The sequence below is a fragment of the Uranotaenia lowii genome, chromosome 3, assembly GCF_029784155.1.
Source record: "Uranotaenia lowii strain MFRU-FL chromosome 3, ASM2978415v1, whole genome shotgun sequence".
NCBI lineage: Eukaryota > Metazoa > Arthropoda > Insecta > Diptera > Culicidae > Uranotaenia > Uranotaenia lowii.
Window position 1 is genome coordinate 149848417 of NC_073693.1, and position 27540 is coordinate 149875956.

The window sequence follows — 27540 nt, forward strand, 5'->3', positions numbered from 1 at the left end:
GTTCAGTTTTTTCTTACATGACTTCTGTTTTTCCTGGTTTTTGTCATAAACACGTTTAATTTTTACGTTTTCTCGCGAATTAACACGTTATTTGAGAGAAAATATATATAAAATATAAGCCCTACAAGTCAATGGACACAATCGCGTATAAAAAAATCTCAAACTTGTCTATAATTTTGATAATTCAAATCACATGTCTTACATGATTTTGAAAATCAATTTTTTTTTGTAGGAAAAAGTGGTTATTTTGACAACTTTTACAAAATAATTTATTAAAATAAATGGATGAATTTGTTTTGGAAGCCAAAAAAACACTGCTTCATTATGCAAAAAAAAGAATTTGTTTATATCCAATGTAGTTGTTTTGAAAAGCGAACAAAAACAGCCGCAAATGGTTGAATTTACGTCAAGAAAAGGGAATTTTTTATTTTACGAGAAAACTTTGACATTTTCTGACATAAAAAAATGAGATCTTCTTTGAAAATCATAAGGCGATTCTAAAACACTAAATTTTATAGAAATCGGTTGGAATCCAGCTGAGTTACAACAGCGCGAATGAGTGAATGAACGTCACAAAACTGATATTTTGTATAATTTTATATGGAAAATATGCTCTGAAAGCTTTTTTGACCCTCCAGATGGTCGGATTTTCACAAATCGAGCATAATTTAGTTGATTTTTTAATAAGTTCAAAAATGATTTCAAAATAGTCGAAGATTCCTTTGAATTCAGCTACAGTATTTGAAAGACCCATCGACGTCGATAACCCACTGAGGATGCTAGCACGTAGCTAGTGAAATACTAGTATTTGGGTCTTTCAAATACTGTAGCTGAATTCAAAGGAATCTTCGACTACTTTGAAATCATAGTTCCATTCAGCTAAGAGGTTCTTCAAACCTTTGATTATTAGTGAAGTTCAAAAAGATTGAAAAAAATATTTTTTTTGTGAATTTTTATATGAAGACAATAGTCATTTTAAAGTATGATCCCTTAATATGTTGCGCTATTCAAGTGACAATCAAAATAAGGAAAAAGTTAGATGCAGGTACTGAAAATTTATGTTTGTAATAGTCGGAACAACAAAATATTGTATTTGAAAGTGCACATAAAATTTGAAGGCTTTAAAGAATGGTTCGGTATAACTTTATATTTTGTGACGTGAATGCAGTCATCTACCCTGTTCTGTTTAAACTGAGTGAATTCCCGTCACAACTTCAAATAAGCAAAACTTCGTTCGTTGTTGTTGTATTCAAAAGCTACGTGCATCAAATTGTGGGAAATTGTTTTTTCTACAACTCATTCGAAGACATCGATATTCTATTTCCACAGAGAGAATAGGAAATCAAAGTTGTATGTACTAAAGTCAAAAATGATCAGTTCTAGCGTTAATTCACGTCACAAAAGTAATCGATCACAACAAAAACAACTTACATTTTATAATGACTAAATTATATTCATTTGGAAGGAAATTTAATTTGCGACCGTTTGCTACAATTTTCTTCATTTTCAAATAAATTGGTTGACTTCTAGAATGATAACAGTGCAAAGTCTGGACAAAGCGATTTCACGTCACGGTGGAATGTGTCAATGGCGTATTTGATACCATGTATAAAACCATTGTGTAATTACAAAAATATTTCAAATTAGTTTTAAACATTTAAAAACTCAAGAAAACTTCCATCATTGTATACTAATTAAGATTCCGGCGAAAAATTAGGATCTTCAATCATTTGAAAGCAACCTACACAATAATTTCTCCATACTGAATCAGAATATTTCTGTAATGCTAAGATTTATTCAGTAATGCCTTGTATGAAATAGAAAAATGCTGCCTATTTTGAGAAAAAAAAGTTTTTGAAACCTTTTCTGTGTTGAACCAATGAATTAAAATTTAGGCAAAGTTTGATTTTTTTCAAGTGTAAGTTAGTGAACTTTGTAAAAGTTTTGCAAGAAAAAAAAGCGGGACATTTTGAGGAAAAAGCGGGACAGCGGGACATTCAACAAAAAAGCGGGACATTTCCCGCTTTTGCGGGACGGATGGCAACCCTATATATATATATATATATATATATAATATATATATATATATATATATATATATATATATATATATATATATATATATATATTATATATATATATATATATATATATATATATATATATATATATATATATATATATATATATATACAGTGGTGTTCGAAATAATAGCAGCGCAAGTGAAGCGCATCGAATTATACTGCGTACTTGTATGAGTGTTGTCCTCCGCTAACAAATGTTACGCACGTTAGTGTATTGATGAGTGATGAGTGCAACGCTCGACTATTTCGATGCACAACGCACTTGTTTACTTTATTCGGTTGCCATTTGAAAACATATCGTTCTTGGGCTGTTCGAAAAAATAGCAGCACAGGTAACAAAGTGCACTAAATCGCTGAAGTTTTGAAGAAATTCATAGTTTTCGATGTGAATTTGTTGTGGTAAGAGACATAAAGGTTCCATGATGAGTTTTGGTTGATTATACATTACCGAAAATCTGCAATATTTCAGCAAAATGGGTCGCTCGAAGCATTGTACGTTCGAAGAACGAAATCACATCAAACGACTGATTGCAAGCGGAAAAACATATCGAGAAGTTCAGGAACTGCTTAACTGTTCTGCGAAAAAGATATACAATGCATTGCACTGGAAGGAAAAGGGTGAAACTCGTGGCAGAAAGCGAGCAACAGCTTCACGAACTGACCGGAAGATGATTCGGTTGGTGAAAATGCAACCACACATCTCATCAAGAGCACTGAAACAAGAGTTGGATCTTCCCATCAGTACCTCAACAGTAAGAAAACGTCTGATTGAAGCTGAATTGCAAGCTAGAAGCCCGAGGAAAGTGCCCCTACTAACTTCACGACATATTCATAACCGCTTGAACTTCGCCAACTCTCACGTCAATTGGCCCATCCAAAAATGGCGTAACATTTTGTGGACTGATGAAAGCAAAGTAGAGTTGTTTGGTTCCAGCGGTAGGCGAATGTTCGTCAGACGTCCTCCAGGTGCAGAATTCCAACCCCAGTACACCGTGAAAACGGTTAAACATGGTGGTGCCAAAATCATGGTGTGGGGATGTTTTTCGTACCACGGTGTTGGGCCCATCCATCGTATAGACGGTATCATGGACGCAGTTGGTTACGTGGAAATTCTTCAGAATATCATGCTACCATACGCAGAAGAGGAAATGCCCTTGAAATGGATCTTCCAACAGGACAATGACCCGAAACATACCAGCAGACGAGCAAAAGCGTGGTTCCGGGACAATAACGTTGATGTGATGGATTGGCCGGCTCAATCGCCGGACCTCAATCCTATCGAAAATTTGTGGGGAGACATCAAAAAGGCCGTTTTCGAGGCAAAGCCGACAAATGCAGAGCAACTATGGGTTGTAGTTCGCCGTGCATGGTCAGAAATACCTGTCGTACGGTGCCAAAAGCTTGTGGACTCTATGTCACGCCGTTGCGCTGCAGTGATCAGAAATAACGGGTACACTACGAAGTATTGATGTCATAAATGACTTTCACATAGAGAAAGACTTGGTATTAATTCATTATTTGTTTTTAAAAAATATTTAATTTCTTGCTGCTATTATTTCGAACAGGGCAAAAATCATTTTTTTATTATTCTCAGCCTGCAATTGATATTCTGATCCTCAATCTTTTGTATTTCTAATGTACCACTAATATGCTTACTAAACCAAGAGAGAATTGAAATTAAAGTGACAATACAGAAAAATGCCTAAATTATTTTATCAATTTTCGAGCCGCTGCTATTATTTCGAACACCACTGTATATATATATATATATATATATATATATATATATATATATATATATATATATATATATATATATATATATATATATATATATATATATATATATATATATATATATATATATATATATATATATATATATATATATATATATATATATATATATATATATATATATATATATATATATATATATATATATATATATATATATATATATATATATATATATATATATATATATATATATATATATATATATATATATATATATATATATATATATATATATATATATATATATATATATATATATATATATATATATATATATATAAATGTAACAAAATTGTGTACATTACGTCCTACGTTTCGGCCTTGGGTCTTGGCCTTCTTCAAAGGAAATCTATAATTTATTTTCAAAACATTTTAAATCTTTTTTACAAATTGTTTATCCTAAATGTTGTACTTACTATGTATCATACTGTACTGTACTAGGTGGTATCGTCTGTGCTTAAAAGCTTCTGGATGGGTTGACCTAGGTGAAAATATACTGTGATTGTTTTCTGTGTTGACTTTGTTATAGGGTACGTTACCATCTTGATCGGTGATGAGAAACTGATTTTTAGAAAACTGCATCCACTTAAAAATTTTTGATAATTTGCGAGAAACCTACTCTGAACTATTTTTATTTTTATTGTGATGGTTAGATAATGTTTCCGTGTGTTTTTTAACGTATAATATAAGTAATATAAGTACAAATATTCGTAGTGTGTCATTCTGTTGGTTGCAGCTGCCCGGGGGATGATGGTGTTGAAATTACACTATGATACATAGTAAGTACAACAAGATCCTTCTTATTGACTGATTTTAGACAATTTTGAAAATCACAATCTGATCACATGCAGGTCCACAAGTTTGACCAATATCAGACTTATATCTGATAAGACTACAATTTTGCTTTTAAATGTAGGTAGTGTTCAATTGGACGTGTCTTTAAAAAACGGGACACTTTATGAACATATTTTGGTGCTTGATCTTTCTGCGTTCGCGAACTATCGGAAAATGCCTTGGTCATTTCATTCTCGACCGGGCTTGAACCATCTCCGATCATTGCCCTTGTTTTTTGCTCATATATTTCGCCCGATTGTAGATTTCACCTCTTTGCTCTACATTAGCGGCTCACATCTCCTGGTTGCCGAACGAACTTTTTCGTCATGTCGTTTGCCGAGTTAGGGTGGCTGGGTGAACTACCTCGTCAAGGAAATACTCGTAACCCCCACGAACAACACTGCAACATTATTTCACCAATCTACAGCAAGATCACTGCGACCTCCTTCGAATGAATTGCAACGCTTACAGTTTGTTATAACAATACTATAGTTTTATGGCCATATCTGTGATTTTTGTTCTTATAAAGTATTTGATTGAATAAAAACCTTGGCGTACTATCATTTTTAATAACCAATTTGATGATTGATTTTATTTCACGAAGATTATTTAAGATGATTAAGACGAAAAAATGAAACCCCAGAGCGTTATTGTTGATCAAAAAAACACTTTTTTTATTGATATCATATATTTATTCGCTGAAAACTCTTTCAGTAGACATATCGTTCTATTAAACGATAATTCTTGATTTATAGAGGTTCTAATTCAATCAGGTGAAATGTCTAGACAGTACGTAAAATGTTTACCAACGGCGTCCTTCACCTCCTCGACCACGTCCATATCCCCCGCGGAATCCGCCACCGCCACCTCCGCCAAATCGGTTACCTCCACCGAATCCTCGATTACCTCCAAATCCACCGCCACCACCGCTATTAAAACCACTTCCACCGCTATTGAAGCCACTTCCACCACTGTTGAAGCCACTTCCACCACCGAAGCCTCCACCAGAGCGAGGTCCAAACCGATCGCCACCTCCTCCTCGCGGGAATTTGTTAGAATTAGCCCGTGCTTGATCAAGCGGAGTGAGTCCTACGTCGCGCTTGACATCATAATCTCCTGCAGTGAATGTGCACAACTCTTTAACTACGTCGATTAGATTGCGGAATTTGTCTTCCAATTGGTTAACATCTTCGGGGCTTTCCGAAATTCTGATTAGGAGTTCCTGAAGAACCGGCCGCACAGTCACTATTAACGAAGCTTGATAGGGATCCATTTCAAAATTCATCCAATCATCAATACGAACCGCATTTTCAACCCATTCAACCTTTTTACAAGCGAATAGCAGAATGTGGATGGGCGAAACCATAGACATCTGTTTACAGCTAACTGCTCTGGTTCGAATTTTTTCGCCAAACACGAAGAATGGGTAAGGGAATGTTACTTGTAAATTGCTGCAATTGATCGAAGTCTTATGGATGAGTGCCGCCTTCGATTCAGTGGTCAGCACCTTACGCTTTTCTTTGTGAAAGCAAACGTTCGGATACAGTCCTACACAGAGCAATCCCATTACCATATCCAGGTTGGGTTCGTTGTCATCATCCTGGTTGAAGTAATGTTCGATCATAGATTCTTCGGGAAAACCTGTCTGTGCCAGCAAATCCAATAACTGCCGCTTGGCTTCTGAAATCACACGTAGTGTCGGCATCTGGAGACCCTTCCATTCACAGAATGAAATTTCTGCTTCTTCACCCCGTTGGCGTTTTTCAGACCACATCTGCAAAACATGCGTTATGTTAGAGAATAATACAATTATGTACATACTGTGTTTGATAACTTACCCTGAAAGCAGTCAACATGGCCACATAGTCAGAATTTTTCTTTCCACTGAGTGCTTTTTGATGCGTCATCAGGCGACGTTGACCGACGTCCAACTGGAAAATTTCCGAAAATGTACCGGAATATGCAGCTACAGCTGCTACAGGATCGGTAACGCTGAATAGCGTACTTAAGATTAACATTTTACCCAGCCGGGGTTCAATCGGCAAACGAGCAAGAATGCGACCAAACGGTGTCAACTCCTCGCCCGGTGTTAGACATTTCATTTCCTTCAGCAACACCTCTGCTTCAATGACGGCATCCAACGGTGGAGGTTCGATGGCCTTGGACAAGAACTGTCCAATCGAGCCCAATCGAAGCAATTTTATGCTAAGGGCCAATTCGTGTAAGGGTGTGCGGAACATTTCCGGAATCATGTGTTCGTCGAGTTTTTCGAAACGTGCCCGAGAGCAAAGAGTAAAACATTTGCCCGGCCTGACACGACCTGCACGACCCTTTCCTGAAAAAAAATCATGGATTGTGCTAAGTGGAAAACTACTCCTCAAGTAAAAATGTTGTAATACTAACTTTGTTCAAGATTTGTGCGCGCCGCCCAGACAGTAGCATAGCTAGTCATATTGTTGTGACTCGTAAACAGTTTCATACGCGCTTTGCAAATATCGATCACATAAACAATATCGTCAATGGTGATCGATGTTTCCGCGATGTTAGTGGCAAGGATAACCTTACGAGCATTGCCAAAATGATGGAACACTTTCCTCTGATCTTCTCGTGGAAGCTGAGAGTGCAATGGTAGAATCATCCAATTCTGCCCGCTAAATTGAGGTTTACTTTGAAGATATTTCATCAAAGCAAAAATAAGATTCCATCCCGGAAGGAATACAAGCACCGCTCCTGGGACATTTTGTTGATCAATGTAACCGAGTAATGATTCGATAAGTTCGAACGATACTTCGGCTTCCGGCATTCGTGCCATTGCATTTTTGGTCTGAACAGAATATCTGCGCTCATCGATGACGGCATTCATGTTCGAAGTGTCGGTTTCACCGCTCAGTTTGATCATAGCATCTCCCTCTCCTTCACCGTCATCATCATCTTTGCCGCTGCGCTTACGTTTCTTGCTGTCCATTGCAGGTACGAACCCCAACATTTCAATGCAATCTTCTAGGAAGAGCTGTTCTACGGGAAATGCTCTGCCTTCGATTTGAATTACTGGGCAGTTACCAAAATATTCGGAAAAAAGTGTAGTATCTATGGTTGCAGACATAAGAATAACCCTCAGATCTGGATAAGTATGCAACATATCTCTTAGAACAACCAGAATAAAGTCACTGTTAACATCGCGCTCGTGGATCTCGTCAACAATAACGTGGGAAACGCCACGTAATCCGGCCTCAAGCTTCCTCAGGAGAACACCAATCGTACAGAACATTATTGAGCCAAAAGCTCTCGGAAGCACGGATTCAAATCGAACGGAATATCCGACAGCCTCACCCAAATTCTCGCACCTTTCGTTTGCAATGCGTTCTGCAACACTGACGGCGCTTATTCTTCTGGGTTGTGTAACGCAAATATTGCAATAGGCACCCTGCCCGGAGTTAATGTAATCTTCCAATATAAACTGAGCGATTTGGGTCGTCTTACCGCAGCCCGTATTCCCTCTAATCAATACCACCGGGTTGTCATTAATGGCTTCCATAATTTGGCTTCGCATAGCAGCAATCGGTAATTTTTCCCGATCCCTCATACGCTCTTGTAGCTCAGAATCCTGCTGCAAGCGGTCCCGAGAAGCTTTCAACAAATCATCACTCAATTGTTCTAGCGAAGCCGTGGCTAAGTAACCTTCGTCAATGTTACAGGCAATCCACGGATTCCAATTGGGTTGCGGCGGAGACCACGAGATAACCGAAGCCTGCTGCTTAAGGTTCATAGTTTGGGGTTTGTAGTGCACATCGTCGTCCGAATGTAACAAACTAATTGGATCAGGCCCATTCGCTCGTTGGTATTCATTGTTCGGTTGAATACCGATTTCCTGCAGACTTTGTGCAATTTTTTGTTCAAGCTCTGGCGATATACGAACTTTGAACGGTTTCAGCTGCTCTTGATTCCTAAGTTTAAAACAAAAAATTATCATTGTATGCTGATAAAAAAAGAACTGGAAACATACTTTGCCGATTTCATGGAACCAGTGAAAGCCTCAATGATTCCCAGATGAAACAGTTGTCGAACTAACGAAAGCGAGCAGGATTTGCTAGCCGATTGTTTATTCGAGCCAGACTCACGTCCAGTTATGTTACGACGTAGCTGTTTGACGTAGAAAGACATTTCCGCAATGAAACTCCTGTAAGATTTTAGAAAAAATGCGATAAATATGTTATCGATTATCGATTTGCTGGAATGATTTAAAATGCTGCTTACCGGCTTAATATAAAAGAAAGGCATTCCGGAAACCTCGAAAGTGCATCTTCCGGGAAGAAGTAATTGGATTTTCCATCTCCAAAAACCTGATTGAATGAGAAAAATCGAATCAAACATTTGCCTTGATCTCCAGTATAAACTGTAAGGCTAGAGTATCGATTCAGAAACATCCTTCCTTAGAATATTTCCGACGATTTTAAACTCATCAACCATACTGTGTTTCCATTAGGGTAAATATTTGATTCGATCTAAGCTCAATTCCTCCGTATCACTTTTTATTCAACAATTTTTTTCCCGAAAGCTGCAACCTCGAGGTCTCAATAACGGAAAGTTGCAAAATAGAATACTCTTTTCTGTTAGAGTAAACGAATTTGCAAGTAACGGAAAAATCAACAGAAGTCCATTTCTATATATTTCGATTTTTACGAAATGAGTAGAAATGTGTTTCAGAAGCAGATTCATTCTGTTTAGAACGTTTGAATGTTCAAAACATTCATAGCATCTAAAAATAAATTAAGCATCTCCAATCCTATTTTGTTACCTGTTATGATCGGGCCCGACGGACGTGTATTTGAACTCCGGACTCAACTTATTCATCTGTAACCACTGATTGAGTTTTCCTTTAGCATTTTCAATAGTCCAGTTTCCGTGGATGCGAGCGTTGACATCCAACGATTCAGCCGACTCCATATTAGCTTCCTGTTCGGCCAACTCCTCCTTTGATGGAACGTATTCGTTTCGATCCTGGCGGACGTACGGCCTGTAAGCCTGACCCAGATCGGACGGACCCATTCCTTGTTGGAAAACGTTGGCCGGATTGACGCTCATCAAATTAGGAGGTCCTGCATTGTTACCACCCATTGCTGGACCGCTTGAATCGGGACCCTCAGAGGGAACATCCGATGCGGCCAGCTTTCCCGTCCGTACCAAATAGTTGAGAAAATCACGAGCAGCGTTCCGCTCGGCGTCTTTCTTGTTGGTAGAATTACCGGCACCGACATACGGTATGTCAGTTACGCGAACTTCGCACAAGAATCTAGCACGGTTCTTGGGGCCTGTAAACAGTTGAGTAATAAATAATTACAAAATGAAGATTTTTTATAAGCGTCTTTAATTTTAGCTTACCAGTCGGCCGAACCTCGAAAGCAGGTTCAATATTATTCCTTTGACACCACTCGTAGAAGAAAGACTTCACATCTTTGGTCGCCATGATGCGTCAGTAAAATTTGTCAAACTTTTAACCTGTTTTTTGTAGTTTTCTTAAAAGCGTTGCTTGTTACAAACAGTAACACTAGAAACTATGTGGGTAGAGATTAAATTTTTTGGTAAATTGGAATCGTAAACTTTACAACTTCAATCACAGTCGCAATTTAAAAATTTCACTTCGCCCGGCTACCTCAGCAGAAAAATCAATGATGAATTTGCGGCCTGAACGTCGGATTGGAAGAGCGCTTTGCATTACTCCGACAAATTGGTCCGACAATTCATACATTGCATGCAAGCTTGCAACATACACGGTAAAATGAAACTACTCAATGTGTTTTGGCAATGTGTAAACCAAATCGGGTTACTGAAGGTATCAGTATTCCATTAAATCTAAACTTCTATATAGCTCGTTTGCCTTAATAGATTTTACTCATATATCTGCTTTGATTCACGTTTCACATTGCTATTTGTTCATTTATCTGCGTACCAGTACATCTCGCTTGTTGTTCAGGCTAGCAGATTTTTTTTTAAATTCAATAATAATTGTTTATTAGGCCACTTAACTTTTTACAAGTTTTAGTGAGCCGAGGGTCTGATGGTTTTTTTAAAACTAAGAGGAGGCTGGAAGGCAGAAATTGTACCACACTTAAATGTGTAAATAAAATACAAAATTGCTTACCATGCTTACCATGCACCTTTAAACCTGTTTCATGAGTACTATTTCCGTTTCGCGTGAATCAAGAGTTACGCAACACTCTAATTTAAGTAGTGAGAAATTATCGTGCAAGATTTGTTTATGTTTCTCGGCAAACAAAAAAGTGACTTGTTTACATATTTCTGCTTGCCTTTCTCAGATTTTTAATAAACGATTATCGTTTTTTAACTGAACAGCAAAAATCTTATTCTATTTACTTAGCTAATTAAAAGTTACGTATCTGTTCTACGTGATGTCGAAAAGAAACATTACATATATCAAACCAGATGAACCGGATTTCCTCAAGCGCATGAAAGCACAGATTGGCTACAAGGAAGGACCAACCGTCGATGATAAGGTAATAACGGTTTAAACATATTATCGAGTAGCCATTTTATCAGATTAACATTAAATATATTAAATTTATAATTATTTTGAAACTTACACATTAACAGAAGCATTTAGCGTTTAAATTCAAAACAAACGAATAATTCTGTACATAAATGTTTCAAACAAAACACGCGATTGAAATTTCTAATTCGTATAATGGATCATATAACTGACACGGCAAAAATTAAAAAAAAAAACATTGACAAAAAGGCTTGTAAAGTTACATACATAATTTGCTACAGTAAAAGGCTATTTCGAAGTTAATTATAAGACTAGACGTAAATTTAAACAAATAGTATGTTTAATTCAAATTTCTATTGCAGCGGCAGCGCGTTCAGGATCTCTCCGACGATTCTGACGACGAGGATCGAGAAGACAGAGAAGATGAAAAACCACAGGTAGTTGTGGTGAAACATGGTGATCTCACTGCGGAAGAAGCAGAAAAGGCAATCAAAGGTTTGTTGTTCTTTTTTTCTCATTTCTATAGTACAGTTACTATTTAGCATGGATAGATTTGTCATTGTTAGTTTTTAAGTTAAACAGAAAAGTTTTGGTGGTTGCATTGTCACTAAACTTGCCTTAAACATTTTTGTTATTTAAGGGGGGGTAGGGTCTAACATTTTATTTTTTTATTTTGTTATTGTAAAACATTTCAAAAATGTTGTGTCAAATTTTCAAGTCAATTGAAGCAAAACTGTAGAAATTATGGGCCTTTATCTCCTCCTATCTAATACCACTGACCATACTGACTGGACACTCGATTTCGTTTTCTGGATAATTTTTCAACAGTACGCAATGTCGATTCCAGAGTGCGCATCGATCGGTTTGAAGAAATGCTATCCCAGTTAGGAAATGCCACCCAACTTTTAAAATAAAACACTTAATTTCTACGATAAAATCGGGCTAAACAGGACCACTTTTCCTACAGGGCATTTTTTGTCAAATTTTTCAGGTTCGCCACCTGCCGTCGGTATTGCGAACCTGCAAAATCTGACAATAAAAATTTAGACAGAAAATGGTTGAATTTTTGTTCAAAGTGTCATGTCAGTGTGGTCAGTGCTAATACTGCAAGAAAGCAAGAGCAGAAACTTCAAACGCGTTTTTCTCGAAAGCACATTTTTAAAGTCCGTGGACATCGTCATTTGAAAACTACTTATCCGATTCTTTTCAAATTTGGAACATATTTTCTACATATAAAATACCAGACCCCAACATTTTTCTTTTTTTTACTTTGGGGAGATTTTACAGATAAAAAATGGCGGATTTTTTCGTAAAAAATCGTAGGCTCATTTTTCAATATTTTTCTACGAAAAAAATGCTAAATGTTCTTTTAACAATGCTTTGTATAATGCAAAAAATTTGAATACATTTGTTTGAACGATAGCTCTAGAAAAAAATCGTGAAAATGGTTTTTTTTTACCCGTTAGACCCCCCCCCCCCCTTAATGGTCTTCGATGCTGTATCTTCCATTCCAAAAGCTTATTCATGGAGATAAACTTAAAGTTTTATTAAGCCGAAGACCTAAAAATGTTTGACATGTCATTCTGCATACCAGCAGTTATACATTGCCGATTTTGGTGAATACTGGCAGAATAAACACTGTTTTACATATATATATTTTTACAGGGAGACTTGTAACCCTGATGAGGTTTTAATCAGCTTGATGTTTCCATTGCTGTTCTCATAAGTTTCTTATAAAAAAAATAAAATCTATATTGCTTCAAGGGAAAAAACATAGCTGTTTTGGAAATTCTCGATTTTGTGCAAAACTGGATGTATACCGAATATTTTATTTTGAGTTTTATTGAAGGTTTGTTAGTTTTTAGTGCAATGCATGTAATTTTTTTTTAAATTTTGATTTTGGCATTTAACTTTCATCAGATAAGTATGACATCAGCTTACTCGAACTTGATTAGAACCATTTTCTTCGAGATTAATAATTTATTCCCATTTCTAGAAGAACAAGAGAAACCTGCCGACCTGAACCAGAGGGTGGTTTTTAAATCGAAGAAATCCAAACACGCCAAAAACACAGACGATACTGATGTGCTGGATAGGAAAGCAAAAAAGAAAAAAGATAAGGAGACCAAAAGTAAGCTCTCATTTGACGACGATGAGGAAGAAAATGACGATGACTAAATAAGTGTTAAGACAAATTTTAAAACATTGATTTAATAAGACGTGTTAGATTGATTGAAGTTCTGATTAAGTATACAATTAAAATATAGCGATTTTTTTCTCTTTTTTCTTGAGATGACAAACAAACTGTAGTTTATTATCAGGATAAGCACCGAATAGTGCAATGATTTATTAAGTGAATAATAATATCATTATCGTCAACCATAACCAAATAAAAAATAAAGTCCTTTTTCGTATTCTGTTAAGTTATCTATCGTGTATTTTTATGTCAAGAAAACGGTGGCTTGTTAACAACCAAAATCGATTTTGGCTCCTTCAAGCCTAAAGGTATGAGCCGTTTCAAATAAAGAAATTGATAAAAAAAACGGTGGCTCCAGAGAATAAACATAAAATATTTAAATATCAAGAAAGGGTGGCTTCAAGGAGTTATGCTAGCTTCTAATTTTTTTTTTTTAGGTTTTATTTTTGACACTTTACCAGCATTATGGCATTCGTGTCTAACTAATTATCTTTTTACAATGTTTCGTAGATTTTACATTTCTTTAAACATTTTATGAGTGACTTTTCATTCAAGTCTTCGTTTTTCAAAATTTCATAAACTGTTCCATTTATGTTGTATTCTTCTCGAGCTTCTTTGTTCCCGTGGCAATCCGTCAAAATGTGCTGGACAGTAGTTCGTACACCGCAGAACTGGCATACTGGAGCAGGACTTCTATCAAACAAGTAAGCGTGTGTCAGCCTAGTATGCCCGATGCGTAATCTTGTGAGAACGCGCTGGTCGGAAGGACATTTTTGGTCTACGTATTTTGTTGGTGCATATTTATGTTGTCTTAGGAATGACTGGTTTAAATGCCATCGATGTTCCCAAGTCATCCATATGATAGCTTTTATGGATCGTACAGCGTCTTGAGCTGAAATTCTGGAGTCAATAGATGATGTGGAGTTGTTGCGTGCAATATTTGCACATTTGTCTGCTTCTTCATTGCCGGGTATTCCGGCATGGCCTGGCACCCAAGTAAAAGTTATGTTTTTATCTTTTAAAAGATTCTCCAGTGATTGAATCCACGGATGTTTCGAATTTCCTTTTAGAAGTGCATCTAAACAGCTTGCTGAGTCGGTTAAAATCAGAGTGTTTTGATTTCTGTTTGCTTCTTGAGCAGCAACGTTCAAAGCATACGCTTCAGCAGAGAAAATGCTGCATTCACCTGGTAGAGCTCGGCTGATTTTCCTTGGCGATGTGTAAATTCCAGCTCCCGACTTATTGGCATGTTTGGAACCGTCTGTGTAAATATGCTCGTGCTCTAAATATCTATTGGCTATGAATTCGTTAAACTTCGGGAGTACAACTGATCGATGACTACCGGCTTTGATGCTCTTTCGTAGAGTTTTGTCAATTTCCGGCTTTTTATCGTGCCATAGACGGTCAGATAGTCTTGCTACTGGATAGATGCTTGGTATAGCAGAGTTGGTGATTGACTGAAAAATCTGCCTAGATCTATCGATAACGGATGAACACCGATCGATACCTTTCTCAATCAATCGAATTCCTAATTGTGCCAATCTTTGTGTTAGTAGAAGACGAAATGGTAAGCCACCAGATTCAGCTAGTAAGGACTCAACAGGACTCGAGCGGAAAGCACCAGAAGATAGTCTTATAACTTCGTTGTAAACGGGAGAAAACATTTCATCCATAAGATCAATATTGCAACTGGTTAGACCAACCCCATACATAAGTTTGGAGGTAATCAATGAGTTGCCAACCTGAAGAAGAGTCTTTCGATGACTTCGTTTCAGCTTGTATCCAAGTATTTTCAGAATCCTGATACGATTTGCACAGCTCTGCTTAACACCTGCAAAGTGCTGGCGAAATAGCAATTTGGAATCCAGTAGCACACCCAGAATCTTTATTTTCTTTACTTGAGGTATAGGCTCATTATTAAGCTTAATGGGACAACTGCGCTTACGATGTTTAATGCCACAAATGTGTATCAGTTTTGATTTAGGAGCCTATATTGTGAAACCTACGTTTTTTGTCCACTTAATGACAGCGTTAACAGCTGCCCTCAACTGTTGGCGAATTTTGGTCTTGTCTGTACCTTTTGCAATGAGAAGCACATCATCTGCATAAAGAAGGATTTCGATATTTTCTGGAACGACGTCGAACAGCGGTTGCATGGCAACTAAAAACAGTGTTACGGATAGTGTTGATCCTTGAGGAACTCCATTTTCTGCTGTTCGCGGGCTTGAGAGCGATCCATTGGCAGATACCCTAAAAGATCTGTTTTGTAGGTAGCTACACAAAACATTTAATAGACGACCTTTAATTTTCCATTTTTTCAGAGTTTCTAGAATGTATACCCTGTTCGTTGTGTCAAATGCTTTGGAAATATCAAGTGAAAGCTAGCTTCTAATACTACGAAGGCATTGTTCACATTCTACCGTGACGTGAAGTCACTTTTCCGGACTTTTCTGTTATCATTCTTGAGGTCGCCTAATCTACTTAGAGCAAGTTCACTGGTGTTGGCAAAAAGTGGTAGAAATTTTGTCACTATAAGCATATTTTGAAAATTTTGCCATGCAAAAACATTTTCAAGATCTCTGGCCTGCAAGTTTTTTAACAACACGTGTTGTATTTTCGCATGCTGTGCAAAAATAACAATATTTCTATTACATACGGCTGAAATTTGGAACAGTGATGTAAAAAAATTCAACGCCCATAGATCTTGAAAACACTTTTGCATGGAAAAATTTTCAAAATGTCAAAATTTCTACCACTTTTTCCCAACACCAGTGAACTTGCTCTTATGAATGAAAAATAGTAGCAAACGGTCGGAAATTGAATATCCTTTGAAATGGATATGATTTGGTCATTTATAAAATTTAATTTTGTGTGGTGATCGATTACGGGAATTCACGCTAGAATTGGTCATTTTTTACTTCAGTACATATCACTTGACTTATCTGTTTTCTCTACGGAAAAAGAATATCGGTGTCTTCAAACAAGTTGTAGAGAAAACGATTACTCGAAATTAAATGTACGTAACTTCCCGATTGAACAACAACAAATACAGTTATGCCTGTTTAAAGTGGTGACGTGGCGTGAATTGACTTAGTTTGTACAAAACTTGTTTGTGAACTGAATTCACTTCACGATATTAATAAGGCGGATTGCTGCTTAAAATCCCTTAAGAAAAAAAAAGAAAAAAAATTCACTTCACGAAACTCAAGTTGTTCTGAACCATTCTTTATATATATCATCCTGCCGGTGAGCCGTTGTATCTTTTTCGAAAAATTCATAATGTTTACGGCTTATATTCTTTCGTTCTTTGATAGCTCATGTTCCACTAATTATTTCCATCACCTATGGAAATGTGATTATTTTCAGGTACAAAGATGTACCAAGCGATTTCATAATATCAGTATTGAGTTTATTTTCAAAAATCTAAAATGTTGTCTCCAAACCCTTCCTGGGGTAAGTGGGGACGGCTTTATGCATACTTGATATTTAGACATTTTTTTCAATGTTCTCTCCTTTATTCAATACATTTTAGCTTTATTTAGCATTCAGGTCATGAAAAGTTGGGAAAAGTATTTGTGTTTTCTGGAATAAGCATATATTTTTAATAAAATCGGATCTCGTTTGTTGCAACATAAATTACACACAATTATCACTACTAGAGATGTACCGAATATTCGGCCGTACCGCAAAAAACCCGTTAAGCCGAATATTCGGCTCATCGAATATTCGGCCGAATAGGCCGAATATCTACTACAGACTTGTAAAATTTTTCAAATGATTTTGGATAATTTATAAAATATTCAAAAGCCATGCTGTATTTGCGATACATCTAAGGTAGACTTGCCAGATACTTTCAGAAAAAAGCGGGACATTTCACTAAGAAAAAGCGGGACACAGCCGAAAAAAGCGGGACATTTAAGAAAATCTTTAAAAAAGCTTAATTTTGTAGCCAAACTTACACGTTTAGCATCAGCCAAAATTATTCATAGAAAGTACACTAAGGTTTTCTTCCTAACGCAAATTGATTTTGATCAGTTTTTCTTACATGACTTCTGTTTACACGTTTTTTTCCCATATTCACCTTTATTTTTAACGGTTCTCGCGAATAAACACGTTATTTGAGAGAAAATATTTAAAGTCGTACATTGAAACGGTGTATTTTAACCTGCTTAAAAAAGCCTTTGTGTAATTTGTACAAAAAATTACTTTGTTTGGTAATTTGTTTTAAAATTTGAAAACTCAAGAAAACTTCCATCCTTCTATACGTCTGACAATTGAGTCGAAAAAGGTGGTGTATAATAAAGCAATTAAAGTAGGATTCCGACGAAAAAATTAATCTCTATGATTCTATGATCTATCATTTTTTGGAATCAACTTAAACAATATTTTCTTCATACATTGATTGAAAGGGCTCCAATAAGAACACTGAATCATAATCATACTGTAATGTTAAGAGCTTTAAAGTTATTCAGTATTGTCTTATATGAACTATGGAAAATTCTGCTTATTTTGAGAAACAAACGTATTTGAAAGATTTTCTGTTTAGCACAAAATTCAAACTGAGACAAAAGTTTGATTTTTACAGTGTTAGTGAGTTACCTTTGTAAAAAATTTCCAAGGAAAAAAAGCGGGACATTTTGAGGAAAAAGCGGGACAGCGGGACATTCAACAAAAAAGCGGGACATGTCCCGCTTTTGCGGGACGGATGGCAACCCTAATCTAAGGTGTATCGGCGTATCTTTCACAGCAGATCGTACAGAAGAATGCTGACAAGTATCGCTTTATAATTTTATTATAGTTTATAGAGCCCTACAAAATGAAATTTTGGATTCTGTGCTCATTATTAATTTTTTTGTCAGCAATCAAAATAGTAATCATGACATCTGACTTTAAAATCAGAATCTGAAATAAACAATTGAAATCAGAATTTTAATCTAGATGTGATTCTGAAATTTAAATCTCACTTTTGAATTTGAAATCCGAATCTGAAATCTTAATTCGAAATCTGAATCTGAAATTAAAATCTTTAATCAGAATCTGAAATCTAAATCTGAAACCTGAATCTGTAATCTGAATCTGAATCTTAATTCTGAATCTGAATTCATTTTCGGCATATCGGTGAAAATGTGTATTCTTGGAGAAAGAAATCTCAAAAAAATTTGATATCCATGTGATTAAAAAATCTTCTAAATGAATTTCTACTCGCTCATTTTCACCGTCTTTTATTTTTTCTAACTTTCTATCCGTCTATCGAATTTCATAATCTTGGAAAATATCTTCTTAAGCCCGGTTTACAGTTCTTGTGAACTCGAACTCGAACGTGAACGTGAACTCACCACAGTGAAAAAATATTCCGCAGTGAAATGTCAAATCGGTTAAATCTTCAAAATTAGTAAGAGGTTTGTTCAACTGCGGGTAGAAATTGGTTTCGATCGGAAAATGACAGATCATTGAACGAATGTTTTGATCGATACTTGTCGAACCAATGCTCAAATTTAAATTTAAATTTCTCAAAAAAACATATTGTTCTTCTTCAAAACATATTCAGCTTTGAAAACGATTGATTTAATCAAATAATCCCAAAGTTCTTATCTTTGAATACAATGAATTTAAATTAAATTTTATGAATTTAAAGTACTCCCAAAAAGTATTTATCGATCAAGGAGTAACGAGCTTTTAGCGATTCGTTTCTTTTGAAAAACTTATTGAAAGGACGTTATGAATATAACTTCTACAAGATAGCCATTTTTTGTTCTTTTTTTTTTTTTTTTTTTGTGGCGTTTAAATAGCTGTGAGAAGCTGACGCTGAAAAGGAAATGTGGGTAGAGGGGTCAGGGAAATAAAAGTTTAGAGTAGGCAGCTTAGAATAGTAAGCGATCTTGAGACGTTGGCTATACCATCTTGCACTTCCTTAAGTCCACTTCGGATGAATATGAACTTAAAGCAGAACAAGATAGTGAACTAACCCCTCATGATACCAGTTGGAGGAAATACGTTGGCGGTTTGAGACAGGTCGCTTAATTAATCCCAACGAAACTAACTACAGTATTTATATATAATTGAAAACAATAAAATAAAATGGAACGCTCTCACCATGTTATAGAACTCTCCTTGGGATTCGAAACCATCTTAGGGGTCCAATGTTGAGAGGATATAGCTTGAAGGCTCGTTCGTCATCATCAAAAAGTCACATGAAAAGAAATATAAAAAAAAAGAAAAGAAAAAAAGAAAAATTGGATATTAGTTCATTTTATCTATCAATATATAATATGAAGCCTAGCTCAAACCAGTAATAATCTAGCTTTAGTATCTTTATCGATATCGTCTACTTATCAAAAGAACTGGAAATGCACAATGCTGTTTTTCTAAAACCTAATCACTTATTCTGGTCAGCCTCTCTGACAAACTATGCTAAGTCTACATAGGGGTTCTATTAAAATATACCGTGTGCCTACTGTAAAATGCCCGAAATCAGTGATTTGGACTATCTACTCATTGTCATTATTCAAAACCGTACATTCTATTATATACTTCCATAGATGAATTTCAAACCTAACCGAAAAACGTAAAAATCTGCTAAAAATGAATAATTAAATAAAAAGCAAAAAAAAAACTTCTAACCAAATGAAATATAACATTCTTCAAGAACAGCATTTCCATCCAATGAGCCTCTAGTTCTTGTAAAATGCTTGATTTAAGAATAAGCCAACGAAATTCATAAACCGCAAATACACACTTACTAGAGCATTGGGGAGGCGAATACCATAATCTTTACCTAACATCGTAATACTTCTAGCACGTTTTCTCTATTTTTAATTCTATAAGACTAAACCAACTAACTATCTAACCAAACGAATTATGCCCTATTGAAAGTATCAACTTTTATTATGGTAAATTGTGATACTTTCACTACCACATGTTGCGATTGTTCTGCGGAAGGGAGGGCAAGTGTTTCAACTCCCACACTGAACCAAACCTGGCTATGAAATTTAAAAGATCGATCCAATAAATCTTATAGTTCTGGTACTAATAGAAGCTATAGATAAATCCAATAAAAATTATAAGAAAGTCCAATGGATTACAAAAATTATCTGTGCCAAGCAAAGCATACAAGAATTTCCTATAAATTTCATCAGTTTGAAAAAAGGTCATTTGGCGGGATAATTCGTCCTTTCCGTGTACTTGAGTTCGTTTCAAGTTTGTTGGTTTTTCGATTGGTAAGTAAATTGTTTTCAATGTGATTATCGAAATAGAAATTGCTAAATTTCAAAATGCGCCGTGGAAATTGATGATATATGTATCCTTCTTTAGGTAAATCTTTGTATCCCAGAGGGGGAGCAGCCCAGAAGAAAAACTCCGGATTTGAGCGACTGCGAGTACGATTTTATACTACAACAGAACAGGTAATCCGTGATTTTAAAAATTAATTTATGTTGAAATTGAAATTGTGGTTTGCTTTTAGATTACATCAAATTGTCAGAATAGTCGGAAAAAAATAAAGCTAATGCAGTCTACAGACGGAAACACCAGATAGCAATACTAAATGTGGTCAGCGGCCAACACCTTAACCACAACCGATTTCAACGAAAAATTTGAGCATATCCCAGATGAACTGTCGGTACATTGCTAGTCCTCCAGAAAGCAGTGAATTGTGTGTGAAATTGGCGATCGAGTTTGTTTGGTAGACGAGAATAAAATGTATTAACCATCAATAAAAACTTCAAATAATTATTCAACTTGGAAATAAATTTGAATAAAACTAATAAACTGAACGAGCATATTTTATTACGCGATAAAATCATTCATTTCATTACATTGAACAATAAATTTTATGAATTTGGCTTGCTTTAAAATTCATTGGAATTCCTATAAATTCAATCCTTTCTCTATTGATAAAAAGTATTGGATTTTCTAGTAGTGCGAAAATACTAGAATTTCTAATAAAGCTTATAGCCCGATTTTGTTCAGTGCATTCATCTTATCAACATGGATCATGAAAAAAATAGACATCTTTGAACCTACAGCTGAATTTAAACTTAATAAAGATGTCCAGCTCCTCTTCTAATTTAGGCCATATTATGACACCATGTTTAACAAGATTGTGTGTAACGACACTGTCATGAAAATGATGGTTTGATCTATCATTTTCACAAACATGCACACCGCAGCCGTTAACCCATTGCTACTTAGGGTAGGGCAAGATAGCCATTTTTTGTTCTTGATTGACAAACAAAAATTTCAAAATTACTTTTAATTAGTGAAACAATTGAAAAGGTTTTTATTTAATTAAAATGCATCAGTACTCTTTTGTTTGTTAATTTTTCTGCTTATCAGTTTTCCTTCAAACACATTATTTTTGAATGATTTCATAATTTTTAATAATTATTTCCGTACCTTTTCTGATACACACATTTGAACAAAGCGGAATCTATATTTTTATTTCAATGGAATCTGGTCATTCGATGATCTTCATTTACATCTATTCGTTGAGAAGTTCTTCCCACAGGTACATTTATTCGTCGAGAAACTCTTCCAACAGGTGCAATTAAATGATGCCCAAGCGGGTTTTAAAGTTAAAAAAAAAATATCGTAAGCGTTTCATTTCAAACTCGTAGTATTTTAAGGCCTTAATTGCCTTCAAATGTGCTTACAAATTAAAAAACTAATTTTTTATGAAGCAAAAATTTTTCCGTCATCGGTGAAATTTTTTTCAGAATGCACATTGCCATTCGGACGTGAAAATGAACGCGGAATTTATATTCACCACTCTTGTTTGTTTTCCGTTTTCACGTTCGCTCAGTGCGTTTACACTTCGAGCGGAATGTCAGTGAACGCGGAAAAAATATTCCGCAGTGAAAATCGGGGGAATTGAAATAAAATTAAAATTAAAGGGCTTTGAACAAGGAAATCAGTTCAAAAATAATCGTTCAACCATTCCGCATCTATTCCACCTAGTTTCGCAGCCATGGAATGCAGCATAGTCGAGTTTTTGAAGAATATAAGTTTTTTCATTTTCACGTTCGAAAGAACTGTAAATGCACCTTTACTAAAAAGGACATCAGTTTCACCAATAAGACCGATAAACTAATTTACAAACAAATTAAAATTCTTTATGAATTCTTAAGTCTGAATCTGTCTCTAACATTTGAAATATGAATTTGTAAACGGAATCAGAAACCTGTAATCATCTGAAATCTAATTATAAATATGAACTTGAAATCTTAATCTAAAATCTTGAAATGAATTCTTAAATCTGGGTCTTGTGATGATCATCAAATATGATGTATTATTTTAAAATAGTTACACATGTTAAAATTAGGAGAATTTCAGTAACAAATGGAAGCAATAGAAAAACATGTCTTGATACGTTCTGAAATCTGAATCTGAAATCTGAATCTGAAATCTGAATCTGAAATCTGAATCTGAAATCTGTATCTGAAATCTGAATCTAAAATCTGAATCTGAAATCTGAATCTGAAATCTGAATCTGAAATCTGAATCTGAAATCTGAATCTGAAATCTGAATCTGAAATCTGAATCTGAAATCTGAATCTGAAATCTGAATCTGAAATCTGAATCTGAAATCTGAATCTGAAATCTGAATCTGAAATCTGAATCTGAAATCTGAATCTGAAATCTGAATCTGAAATCTGAATCTGAAATCTGAATCTGAAATCTGAATCTGAAATCTGAAATCTGAATCTGAAATCTGAAATCTGAAATCTGAATCTGAAATCTGAATCTGAAATCTGAATCTGAAATCTGAATCTGAAATCTGAATCTGAAATCTGAATCTGAAATCTGAATCTGAATCTGAAATCTGAATCTGAAATCTGAATCTGAATCTGAAATCTGAATCTGAAATCTTAATCTGAAATCTGAATCTGAAATCTTAATCTGAAATCTGAATCTGAAATCAGAATCTGAAATCTGAAATCTGAATCTAAAATCTAAATCTGAAATATGAATCTGGAATCTGAATCCGAAATCTGTATCTGAAATCTGAGTCTGAAATCTGAGCCTGAAATCTGAATCAGAAATTTCAATCTGAAATCTGAATAAAAAATCTTTATCTGAAATCTGAATCTGAAATCTGAATCTGAAATCTTTTTTTTTTTTTTTTGGTACGCTTTATTTAAAGAGGGATTAACCTGATGTTTTCACCCTCGAAAAACAATAAGTTATATCACATTGAATAGATCACACTGTTTAAAGAAACGAATGATTTGTTTTTCCTTAATTTTGTTGTTTTCGAGTTTGTCCGCCAGGCTGCCTTCGGGTAGTAGATTTCGTCTTTGGTTGTCGTATTTCCGGCATTCAAGTAGAATGTGTTTTACCGTCAGCTGGATACCACATGTTTCGCATATTGGTGTATTTTCTCCTTCCATTAGGTATTTGTGCGTTATCCAGGTGTGACCATTCCTTAGTCGGGTAAGGACTTTCTGTTCTCTTTTGCTGCTTACATCCTTCCATTTTTCTGTCGTTGCTTTTATTTTTTTTTAGTTTCACGAAATAAGAAATCTGACATTCGAAATCTGAATCTGAAATCTGAATCTGAAATCTGAAATCTGAATCTGAAATCTGAAATCTGAATCTGAAATTTGAATCTGAAATTTGAATCTGAAATCTGAATCTGAAATCTGAATCTTAAATCTGAATCTGAAATCTGAATCTGAAATCTGAATCTGAAATCTGAATCTGAAATCTGAATTTGAAATCAGAAATCTGAAATCAGAAATCTGAAATATGAATCTGAATCTGAAAACTGAATCTGAATCAGAATCTGAAATCTTAAACAAAACTGAAACTCTATCTCAATCTAAAATCTGAATCTAAAATCTAAATCTGAAATCTGAATCTGGAATCTGAATCTGAATCAGAATCTGAAATCTGAGTCTGAAATCTGAGCCTGAAATCTGAATCAGAAATCTCAATCTGAAATCTGAATAAGAAATCCTTATCTGAAATCTGAATCTGAAATCTGAATCTGAAATCTGAATCTGAAATCTGAATCTGAAATCTGAATCTGAAATCTGAATCTGAAATCTGAATCTGAAATCTTAATCTGAAATCTGAATCTGAAATCTGAATCTGAAATCTGAATCTGAAATCTGAATCTGAAATCTGAATCTGAAATCTGAATCTGAAATCTGAATCTGAAATCTGAATCTGAAATCTGAATCTGAAATCTGAATCTGAAATCTGAATCTGAAATCTGAATCTGAAATCTGAATCTGAAATCTGAATCTGAAATCTGAATCTGAAATCTGAATCTGAAATCTGAATCTGAAATCTGAATCTGAAATCTGAATCTGAAATCTGAATCTGAAATCTGAATCTGAAATCTGAATCTGAAATCTGAATCTGAAATCTGAATCTGAAATCTGAATCTGAAATCTGAATCTGAAATCTGAATCTGAAATCTGAATCTGAAATCTGAATCTGAAATCTGAATCTGAAATCTGAATCTGAAATCTGAATCTGAAATCTGAATCTGAAATCTGAATCTGAAATCTGAATCTGAAATCTGAATCTGAAATCTGAATCTGAAATCTGAATCTGAAATCTGAATCTGAAATCTGAATCTGAAATCTGAATCTGAAATCTGAATCTGAATCTGAAATCTGAATCTGAAATCTGAATCTGAAATCTGAATCTGAAATCTGAATCTGAAATCTGAATCTGAAATCTGAATCTGAAATCTGAATCTGAAATCTTAATCTGAAATCTGAATCTGAAATCTGAATCTGAAATCTGAATCTGAAATCTGAATCTGAAATCTGAACCTGAAATCTGAATCTGAAATCTGAATCTGAAATCTGAATCTGAAATCTGAATCTGAAATCTGAATCTGAAATCTGAATCTGAAATCTGAATCTGAAATCTGATTCTGAAATCTGAATCTGAAATCTGAATCTGAAATCTGAATCTGAAATCTGAATCTGAAATCTGAATCTGAAATCTGAATCTGAAATCTGAATCTGAAATCTGAATCTGAAATCTGAATCTGAAATCTGAATCTGAAATCTGAATCTGAAATCTGAATCTGAAATCTGAATCTGAAATCTGAATCTGAAATCTGAAATCTGAATCTGAAATCTGAATCTGAAATCTGAATCTGAAATCTGAATCTGAAATCTGAATCTGAAATCTGAATCTGAAATCTGAATCTGAAATCTGAATCTGAAATCTGAATCTGAAATCTGAATCTAAAATCTGAATCTGAAATCTGAATCTGAAATCTGAATCTGAAATCTGAATCTGAAATCTGAATCTGAAATCTGAATCTGAAATCTGAATCTGAAATCTGAATCAGAAATCTGAATCTGAAATCTGAATCTGAACCTGAATCAGAAATCTTAATCTGAAATCTGAATCTGAAATCTTAATCTGAAATCTGAATCTGAAATCTTAATCTGAAATCTGAATCTGAAATCTTAATTTGAAATCAAAAATCTGAAATCTGAATCTGAAATCTGTAATCAGGAATCTGAAATTTAAAAACTGAAAACTGAAATATGAATCTTAATCTGAAAACTGAATCTGAATCAGAATCTGATATCTTAAACCAATCTGAAACTGAAACTTAATCTGAATCTAAAATCTACATCTAAAATCTGAATCTAAAATCTAAATCTGAAATCTGAATCTGAAATCTGAGCCTGAAATCTGAATCAGAAACCTAAATCTGAAATCTGAATCAAAAATCATTATCTGAAATCTGAATCTGAAATCTGATATCTGAATCAGAAATGTTAAATCTGAAATCTCAAACAAATCTGAATCTTAAATCTGAATCTGAAATTGAATTTGAATCTGAATCTGAATCTGAAATCTGAATCTGAATCTGAATCTGAAATCTGAATCTGAAATCTGAATCTGAAATCTGAATCTGAAATCTGAATCTGAAATCTGAATCTGAAATCTGAATCTGAAATCTGAATCTGAAATCTGAATCTGAAATCTGAATCTGAAATCTGAATCTGAAATCTGAATCTGAAATCTGAATCTGAAATGTGAATCTGAAATCTGAATCTGAAATCTGAATCTGAAATCTGAATCTGAAATCTGAATCTGAAATCTGAATCTAAAATCTGAATCTGAAATCTGAATCTGAAATCTGAATCAGAAATCTGAATCTGAAATCTGAATCTGAAATTTGAAATCTGAAATCTGAATCTGAAATCTGAATCTGAAATCTGAATCTGAAATCTGAATCTGAAATCTGAAATCTGAATCTGAAATCTGAATCTAAAATCTGAATCGAACATTTAAATCCGAATCTGAACCTGTAAACGGAATCAGAAATTTGGGCCCGAAACCTGAATCTGATTCTGAAATCTAAATTCTAAATCTGAATTTAAATGCTTTATCAGAAATCTGAATTTTAAATCTTAAATCTGGATCTTAAAATAAAGTTGGAGATCTAAATCTCAATCTGAATCTCAATTTGACATCGCAACCATCTTTGAATCTAATTATGAACCCTAAATCTTGTTCTGAAATTCTCTGCTATCTATAGTATACTAAATCTGAGAGTATTTCGTTCCGTTAGTTAAATTCATATATGTATCCTGAGAAAAAGAAACAAATGAAGTGAAGACATGTAAAAACGGTTCAAATCGTTCAAATAGTCTCATACACGTGACGACTTAAACACGTGTGACACTAAAAACCGTTATAACCTATCAAAATGTGTTTTACGTTAACGTTGTGAATCCATGTTTGATGGTTTGTGCTGATCGAACTTGATTTTTTTCTTAAAAATTAAGGCATAGGTACTAAGTTGTTAAGTAAAAAATCATAATTAAACTACAGATTTTACGTTGCTGATGATTGATGAGCGTGTTTAAAAACCGTTAAAGCTTAGGTGAAATGTGCATTGTAGCAATTACTTTATTGAGTTATTGTGCTATTGATCATCATTAATCATTATCAATAATCAGTAACTGTTTAAGCGAACAGCTAAAAACCGCCCAAAAAGGTCGCCAGATGGCGCGCGACAACCACTTCCTGTTTTGTGGCGCGCGCGACATTCTCTTTTGCTGTTGAATGAACGCGACTTCGAGACGGCAGCGCTGCCAACAAACGTCAACCAGTTTTGTTCTGTCAGTCTCCGA

At 34.8% G+C, this 27540-nt stretch overlaps 2 protein-coding genes across 3 annotated transcripts; one reads left to right on the forward strand and one right to left on the reverse strand.

The window, feature by feature from the left end:
- Nucleotides 1-5387: 5387 nt before the first annotated feature.
- LOC129756268 (dosage compensation regulator) lies at nucleotides 5388-10391 on the reverse strand. 2 transcript variants are annotated; one of them, XM_055753087.1, is made up of 6 exons: nucleotides 10098-10391; nucleotides 9514-10027; nucleotides 8722-8895; nucleotides 7122-8662; nucleotides 6557-7053; nucleotides 5388-6492 (listed from the first exon to the last, which is right to left on the reverse strand). In XM_055753087.1, exons 1-6 carry the CDS (start codon nucleotides 10180-10182, stop codon nucleotides 5521-5523), a joined length of 3783 nt encoding a protein of 1260 aa, XP_055609062.1. In that variant the 5' UTR covers nucleotides 10183-10391; the 3' UTR covers nucleotides 5388-5520. The 2 variants fall into 2 exon arrangements, with proteins under 2 accessions (XP_055609062.1, XP_055609063.1); XM_055753088.1 differs by lacking the exon at nucleotides 10098-10391 and adding an exon at nucleotides 8973-9058 and having other exon boundaries at nucleotides 5389-6492; nucleotides 9514-9563.
- Nucleotides 10392-10987: 596 nt separating this feature from the next.
- Nucleotides 10988-13493, forward strand: LOC129756814 (uncharacterized protein KIAA1143 homolog). Its single transcript, XM_055753836.1, has 3 exons — nucleotides 10988-11230; nucleotides 11586-11718; nucleotides 13220-13493. The coding sequence occupies exons 1-3, from the start codon at nucleotides 11126-11128 to the stop codon at nucleotides 13399-13401; spliced, it is 420 nt and encodes a 139-aa protein (XP_055609811.1). The 5' UTR covers nucleotides 10988-11125; the 3' UTR covers nucleotides 13402-13493.
- The last annotated feature ends 14047 nt before the right edge of the window (nucleotides 13494-27540 follow it).

Coding starts and splice junctions, on each gene's coding strand:
- LOC129756268 (XM_055753087.1), bottom strand. CDS start 10,182: ATGGCGACCAAAGATGTGAAGTCTTTCTTCTACGAGTGGTGTCAAAGG. Junction 8,896..9,513: donor GTCGGGCCCGATCATAACAG/GTAACAAAATAG, acceptor AAAATCTTACAG/GAGTTTCATTGCGGAAATGT. Junction 8,663..8,721: donor GGTTCCATGAAATCGGCAAA/GTATGTTTCCAG, acceptor TTTTAAACTTAG/GAATCAAGAGCAGCTGAAAC.
- LOC129756814 (XM_055753836.1), top strand. CDS start 11,126: ATGTCGAAAAGAAACATTACATATATCAAACCAGATGAACCGGATTTC. Junction 11,231..11,585: donor GACCAACCGTCGATGATAAG/GTAATAACGGTT, acceptor TTTCTATTGCAG/CGGCAGCGCGTTCAGGATCT. Junction 11,719..13,219: donor AGCAGAAAAGGCAATCAAAG/GTTTGTTGTTCT, acceptor TCCCATTTCTAG/AAGAACAAGAGAAACCTGCC.